Source organism: Bos grunniens, chromosome 29 (genome assembly GCF_055505025.1).
Source record: "Bos grunniens cultivar Pamir isolate PY7600 chromosome 29, Bosgru_T2T1.0, whole genome shotgun sequence".
Taxonomy (NCBI): Eukaryota; Metazoa; Chordata; class Mammalia; order Artiodactyla; family Bovidae; genus Bos; species Bos grunniens.
The window spans coordinates 2,490,667-2,498,380 of NC_141193.1; the positions used below are offsets into that span (position 1 = coordinate 2,490,667).

Here is a 7,714-nt window from a genome sequence, read left to right on the forward strand (position 1 = left end):
CCAGCAGGACTACACCCCCGCCAAGCCTGACCCCAGCAACCCAGGGAGTCAGGAGGCCTGTGATGGTGGCCCCCACCCCAGTCCAGGGTAAGACCGACATTAAGGCCCAACTGGGGCCCTTCACTGCCCCCACCTCGGCATCTCCCAGCCCCACACCTGGCTCCCTCCAGCCCCAAAGGCGACGTGAAGGTGCCCTGGCCAGGCCAGGATCGGAGTCCCGTCTCGTTCTTCCATCCCTGGCTTCTCCATCACCAACAGAACTTCTAGGTGGAGGGACACATGTCCCCTCCCCATCCCAAGGCTTGGGGGGCAACCCTGGACACCCCACTTCCAGAGTTAGAAGGGCGGAAGCTGCCCACTGGTCAGAGATCTCAGACCTCCCTCCTGATGACACGTCCCGGGCCCCTTGGAGGCCTCAGCCTCCTGCCCAGGGCGCAGACCACTCTCCCATTTGCCCAGAAGCACTGGCCGCCTCGCTGGCCCAACGTGTCAGGTACGGGCCAGCAGGGCCTGACAGCTGGTCCAGCCCGGGGTAGGGTTAAGAGGAGAGCAGCAGGTGGGCAGTCAGAGGCCTGAGGGCTTCCTTTCAGGGATGGGCACATGAGCAAGACGGGGCTGGAGGGGGCAGGTGAGGTCAGGCATGCAAGAGCCGCTTGGATGGGGAGGCACGAGGGCCACACAGGGCCAGTTGGTCGGCAAGCAGGGTCCCAGCCTCCCCATTCACACCCGGAGTGAGCCAGGGCCCCCAGGGAGCACTCCCCCACCTTGGGAGAGGGTGACCAGGGTCTGGGAGATGACGGTGAGCACTCAAAGCACGTTTCCTTGCCCTTCCGACACCTGGGGTGGTTGCTCCCCCCAACACCACCCACTGAAGGGACCACCGACTCCCCTCCCACAGAAAGCTCAGAGCATCACACACTGGCTGATAGAAAAGAGAATGAACCGAGTGCTTTATTGGAATGGTGGTGGAGTACAAACGTTAAGACAGATGGTTTGGATCAACAGGCACCATCGAAATAAATACATAGGTAGCTAATTATGTAGCTTGCCCGCACAGCGGACTCTGGAGGCTCAGTGAATCAGCACGGAAAGGTCATTGTGTGTGAAGTAGAGTAGCACCGGGCTGTATCCTTGCCCTGGTCAGCAATTGGGTGCTGTCGGGGCTCCTGTCTCCCCGGACAACTTCTGGGCTCCCGATGGTGCAGCTGGCATGATTCTGTGGAGAGAGAAGGATTCAGGGAGCTGTGCCCGAGCCCGGGGGCTGAGCCAGCCAGGGTCCAGCCTGTTGGTCTCCCGAGGCCCCTACACCGAAGGTGAAAGCGACATCTCCTGCCGCGCGCCCGAGGCGCGCCGCGATGGCGCGGCACCCAGTCCCCTCTCTACACCTAGACGGGGCAGGACCTCCACCCGACGTCAGAGATCGAAATCGTCCTCCCCCACCACCGCGTGCCGCGGGGGAGCGGGCTGCCGGCACTCACCGCCGTGGGACTTAGGGCTGGCCGCCCGGCCCGGCCTCGGGCTCCTGCTCCGCGGCGGCCGCGGCGGCCGCGGCAGCCGCGGCGGCCGCGGCGCGCTCGCGGCGGCTGCGGAAGTCCTGCATGGCGCGGCGGTTCTGAAAGTCGATGAGCGCCAGCGTGATGGACGCGTTCCAGTAGCTCTCGCCCGCGCAGCGGAAGTCGATCTCCTTGCGGTCGGTGGTGACGATGGTGAAGTAGACGTACTTGCCGGTGCGCTCCACGCAGTCCACCTTGAGGATGGAGTGGAAACGCAGCTCCTTGGGGCGTGCGCCGGGGCCGGTGGGGAACAGCCTCAGGCGGTCGGTGGTGAGCACGCCGCGCTTCTTCTTCCACACCTGGAGCAGGCTGTCACTTCGCTTCTCCAGCTCGCCCTCTCTCAGCACCTCTCCCGGGCTCCTCATGTTCGCCAGCTTGACGGTTGGAGGGAGACGACGCTCGAGCGATGGATGGCAGTGCGAGTGATGCGCTCCGGCGGCGTGGGAGCCGCCTTTATAGTGGCCGCGCCTGGCGCGCTCCGCCCCCCCCGCCCCGGGTACGCCCCCGGCCCCGCCCCCCGTCGTCCTCCCCCTCCCTGCCCGCCGCGGTCGCCCGGGGGCTGCACACAGCATCCTCGCCCCGGGCCACCCAGTGCACGTGTCTGCAGCCTGCGCACCCCCCTCCCTTGATTTCCCGGCGCTCCAACCCCCACCCCCAGCCCCGTGGGGCGACTCACGGTCCTCACCCCGCCCCGGACGCCGGCCCTGCCCGCTGTGACTCACTGCTCGGGAGACCCGGGCAAGCGCCCGCGGCCCAGGCCGGCCTGGAGAGGGGTGATGGCGGGGCCCAGACCCCCACCTTCCAGGTGTCCTGACACCCAGCGCAGGGCTTGTGGGGCAGAGGCAGCGGTCGCCCCGTTCCTCCCACGTCCGGGGGTCCCTCCTGGGGAGACCCTCTAGGGGCTCTGCCCCAGCCGGCCTGATCTCCCACCTTGCCGCCCTCCGGCCCTCTCCTCCTCGGTTCGGGCCGGCAGGAGAGCAGGTGTCGAGAGCTTCAGTTTTCACTCCTGTTAAGAGACAACCGCCACTTGTTAGATTTGGCAACCCACGGAAAGTGCTAGAACAGCTCCCCGTAGTGTCCAGTAAGCGTGAGGGCAGGTGAGGCTGCTCCAGCTCCCTTCCTGGGTCAGCCCTCCTCCCGGACCCTCCAGGCCTCTCCACTGTCGGGGGAGGGGGGACACATGGGGACCTGCCAGGGGGGCCTGGGAGCCTAGGGAGTGGGAAAGGGGTTGGTGCCTGCCCGGGGAGGGGGTCGGCCTGGGCTGGCGTGGGGGCCGTGGAGTCATGGCCTGCCAGCCGGACTAGTCTCCTTATTCACCGTCGTCCTTTAAAGGGTTTAACAGGAGCAGGAAGTGATTGCTAGCTCCTGCCGGGTTCCCAGGGGTGGGGGTCCAGCCGACAGAGGGGATCTGATCTGTGGGGGCCCCACCTGTTCCAGGGCCCCCACTTTCAAAACAGCCTACCTGGCTATGACCTGGGCAGGTACTGCAAAGCGAAGGGAGCAAGGTGAGCTGAGTCCTGCTGGGTGTGACAGCCACCCCACCTCCTGGTGCAAAGTGGAAACGCAGGTACTCTGGTTCAAAAAGGATTAATACCCAAGGCAGCGAAGGTGGAGCATGAAGCCACAGGTGGGACCTCCTGGGTGCAGGCCCGCCCTGAGCCAGCCGGCCCTCTGCCACCTGCCCTGGCCCTGCCTCCTGGTCCCAGCCCGGGCCCTGCAGGGTCACCGTGAGGAATAAGGGGCGCCACTGGCTGGCTCAGATGGGCAGCTCGGGCCAGGCTTGAGTGGATGGACAGGGGTGTGGAAGGGGGGCAGCTGAGAGGTGGAGTTGGGCCCAGGACTCTGGCCTGTGGAAGGGAGCAGAGAGCAAGCACAAGGCCGGCTGGTCAGCCTGCGGGCAGCACGGGGAAGCAGGAATTGGCAGGCTCGCTGAGCAGGGGAGCAGGCCGAGGATGAAGCAAGCACGGGGTGGGTGGGGAGTTGGGAGACACAGCTCCCCTCAAGGCAGCACAGGGCAGAGATGTAAGGGGTGAGCTCCCCATCGCTGAGAGCATCCCAGCAGAGCTGGTAATGGTGAGACTGCTGACCCTCCTTCCCCAGGTTCTGTGTCCTGGGCTTTTGGGGGACGCAGGGAGGCAGACCAGGGCCGAGCTCTCCACCACTGCCTCTAGGGAGCCACTGTGAGCTGGCTGGGTGCCTGGCACCCTGCCTGGACCCCTCTGAGGCCCTCTGGCCGTTACCCTGACACAGGTGCCAGGCAGTGGCAGCTCAGTCAGGGTGAGGCACACCACAGACACTCAGCATTGCTTGAGCATCTACTGGGTACCTGCAGGCCTGGCTGGTGATGGAGCCTGGAGGAGAAGGAAGGAACCCCGCCTGCCTGGGGAGCACTCGGCGTGGGGAGGGTGCTGGGGGTCGTGGGGCCGAGAGGACGGCTTGGCAGTCTCCCTGGCGGGGACAGGGTGCCAGAGAGGGCTTCCTGAGGAGCCAGCTGAGCCAGGTCCTGGGGGGCATTCTTCGTGCCCCTTTTCTCAGACGTAGAGCGGAAGCCCTGGAGAGGACGAGCTGAGAGAGGCAGGAAGGGTGTGGAGGACTTGCAGTCCAGGTGAGGCCAGGTGGGCAGTGATCAGCAGGCCCACCTGGCACTCTTCTCCATCCCCACTGGGCAGGTACCCTCAGGGCCAGCCGGTGACCAGCGGCCTGGGGGTGGTGTCCTGAAGGTGGGTCCACGGGAGCTGGGAGGGCAGGTCATGGGGTGGGAGCCCACCGCCGCCCTCTCTACCCCCCACCAGGCAGCTGCACCCCCACCAGCCAGAGGTGGGGGGCCTGGGACCCCCACCAGCCAGAGATCTCCCTGCCTGGCTCAGCCAGGCCAGTGTGGGCCTGGAGCAAGGAGGGGACCCTGCTCCTGCCTCCTATGCAGGCCTGTCGGTCCTCAGAACGTGAGGATGAAGCGAAGGGCTCACCTTGCAACCCCCGTGAGGGTCTTCTAGGGGGACACCTCCCAAGCCGTTTGATAGCAGGAAGGACCTGCCAGGCTGGCTTCCTGCCCAAGATGGAGGTGTGCAGTGTGGACTCGGGCTGCACCCACAGGGAGCTCTGGCCCCAGCGGGTTCTGGGCTGAGTTGGTGCTGGGGGCAGGGCGGGGGGACCCTGGCCTGAGAGACGGGGCCTGGCACCTTGGGGAGGCCAGTGTGGGCCCTGCTTTCTCCCTCCGGGTCACCCCATGAGCTGGGGGCCTCTGGGAAGGCTTTCTTGGTTCTGCAAGGAACGGAGAAGGGGTCTCAGAGAAGTTGAGTGACTCAGTGGAGGTCACACAGCCGGCCAGTGGGCCTCAAATGCATCTAACCGCGCCCTGAGCCTGGGGGCAGGAACTGGCTCTGCCCAGGGGCTGAGTGGGTGCTAGCTGGGCGGTGTTCGTGGGGCCCTGCCTCACAACACCGGCGTCAGGCAGCACTGGTCTGAGCCAAGTTTACTAATATTTATCCAAGGGCCGCTTCCGGGATTCTCAGGGAGCCGAGGGGACCCCCTTCCAGCAGGCAGACAGAGACTGGTCCCCAAACATCCGGCTGGGGACTCCTGCCTTCCTTCCCAGCTGGGTGAGGGTGTCAGGCAGGCCAGAGCGGAGCGAGGGCGCCTCTTCAAAACTCCCCATGAGGTCATTTCCCTGCGGTGATGAGGCCAGGCCTCCAGGCTCCAGCACAACCAGCCTGGAAAAAGGCAGCCTGTGAGGAAGCTGTGCGTCATGGCAGCCCCGAGCCTGGGGCTCCCTGCCATGTTCTTCCTGCGGGTGGCAGTGCTCAGGAACGGCCCTGCTCCCCTGCCTGGAAGTCCCCCTCCTCCAGGAAGCCCTCTGGGATTGCCAGGCATGACCTCAAGCCGGCTCTCACCAAGCACACCACTTGGGGTGTCACGGACTGCTCCAGTGCGGGCCTGGGGAGGCCCAAGCTGCCTGGAGTTGCAGCATCAGAGAGATGGCCTGACACCAGGTCACCTGAGCCTGACACAGCCCATTGGCCATGGCCTGTGACTCAGGCCTGTCCTTAATCCTTCTCCTCCAAGTTGTGGCCTGGGAAAGGTGAGAGCTCCAAGGGCAGGAGGCAGGAGGCCTATCCCCACCTGGTTCCAGGCTCTCACTGTCAGCCCGGCCTTGGTCCCTCAGGGCTGTGTCCCTGAGCCCCTCAGCTAGAGTCCACCGGGCCCCACCTCACAAGGCACTGGGGATCGAATGAGAGACAGTGACACTGCCCAGAGCACCGTTCCCTCCTCGGGCCCTGGCGAACTCCTGTTCCTCCGTCAGGACCCCGCTCAGAAGTCACTGCCAGTCCTGGAAAGGCAGAGACAAATGTCTTAGTCCCCGGGACCCTTGGGGCCCAGCCCGGGTGCTTAGGAAATGTTTCTGGACGCGAGTGGACCACCTACTGCCCAAGAGACCCAGCCCTCTGGAGTCAGAGTAACTGATGCTGGTGGAGACTGTTTCCTTGACTGGACAGCTAGGACATCCCGTGGTGGGGACAGGGCCGAGCAGGCCCAGGCCTGCGGGAGCTGAGAGGAGGGTCCTCTCCTGTCGCCACAGAGTGGGGAGAGGAGAGGGCAGCCAGCTGGGAGACAAGGGACCTTTCTGGACGCTCAGACGAACCCATGAGCAGAATACAGGAAAGGAGAGAGGGCGAGTGCACAGGCACGGCCACCACCTCCTGGACGGTGCTCAGCCGCCTGGGCAGTGCCATCCCAGGACAGGCGGGGCATCCTGCTCCCAGCCACCGGACCTCGGAGTCTCGGGCAGCAAGTCTGGGATGGGGCTGTGTCATCCGGGCTTTGATTTTTGTAAATGTGTCTATGTGTGTATATATGTATATACATTTTAGTGGCTGTGTTGGGTCTACACTGCAGTACAGGCTTTTCTCTCGTTGCGGACAATGGGGGCTACTCTCCAGTTGCGAGGCGCGGGCTTCTCATTGTGGGGGCTTCTCGTGTTGTGCCCGGGCTCCAGGGCGTGTGGGCTCAGTAGCTGTGGCTCCTAGGCTCCAGGGCACAGGCTCGGTAGCTGTGGTGCCCCGGCTTAGCTGCTCCGCGGCATGTGGGATCTTCCTGGGATCAATCCCTTGTCTCCTACACTGGCAGCAGGATTCTGTATCACTGAGCCATCCAGGGAAGAAGCCCCATCATGTATATGTTAATCAAATTCTTTACTACTTAAAAAAATTACCAAAATAAATGACCAATTGTTCATATAAAAAGTTAAGAAACTGATTAAATGATTTCAAAGTTCTGAACACTGCTCTCTCACAACTCCACCTCAGGCCCACTCTCGATGTGGCGACTGACCTTTGATTCTTTTTAAAAAACGTATTGGTGTTTCATCAAAAAATTAAGAATAGCATTATCATGTCATCCAACAGTCCCCCTTCTGTGTCTGTTCCCAGAAGAAGTGAAAGCAGAGAACTGAATACATGGTCACACACCCTTGTTCACAGCAGTATCCCAACAGCCAACAGCAGAAGCAAGTGCCCATCCATGGATGCTGTTGTTCAGTCACTCAGTCGTGTCCGACTCTTTGTGACCCCATGGACTGAAGCACCCCAGGCGTCCCTGTCCTTCACCATCTGCTGGAGTTTGCTCAACTTCAGGTCCATTGACTTGATGATGCCATCCAACCATCTCGTCCTCTGTTGCCCGCTTCTCCTCCTGCCTTCAGTCTTTCCCAGCATCAGGGTCTTTACCAGTAGGTAGGCTCTTTGTATCAGGTGGCCAAAGTATTGGAGGCTTCATATCAGTCCTTCCAATGAATATTCAGGGTTGATTTCCTTTCGGATGGACTGGTTGGATCTCCTTGCAGTCCAAGGGACTCTTAAGAGTCTTCTCCAACACCACAGTTCGAAAACATCAATTCTTTGGCGCTCAGCCTTCTTTATGGTTCAACTATCACTGATTTTGGAGCCCAGGAAAATAAAATCTGTCACTGCTTCCACTTTTTCCCCTTCTATTTGCCATGAAATGATGGGACCAGATTCCAGCCTGTGCTTCATCCAGCCCGGCATTTAACATGATGTACTCTGTAGCTGGAATCAAGACTGCTGGGAGAAATATCAATAATCTCAGATATGCAGATGACACCACCCTTGTGGCAGAAAGTGAAGAGAAACTAAAGAGCTGTTGAT

General features: G+C 62.2%; 1 protein-coding gene across 1 annotated transcript; it reads right to left on the bottom strand.

Annotated features, from left to right (window-relative positions):
- Window positions 1–923: 923 nt before the first annotated feature.
- Window positions 924–2,125, bottom strand: PHLDA2 (pleckstrin homology like domain family A member 2). Its single transcript, XM_086383786.1, has 2 exons — window positions 1,479–2,125; window positions 924–1,216 (listed from the first exon to the last, which is right to left on the bottom strand). The coding sequence occupies exon 1, from the start codon at window positions 2,123–2,125 to the stop codon at window positions 1,490–1,492; it is 636 nt and encodes a 211-aa protein (XP_086239912.1). The 3' UTR covers window positions 924–1,216; window positions 1,479–1,489.
- Window positions 2,126–7,714: the final 5,589 nt, after the last annotated feature.

Excerpts from the sequence above, each read along its gene's own strand:
- PHLDA2 (XM_086383786.1), bottom strand. The coding sequence starts at position 2,125 with ATGCTGTGTGCAGCCCCCGGGCGACCGCGGCGGGCAGGGAGGGGGAGG.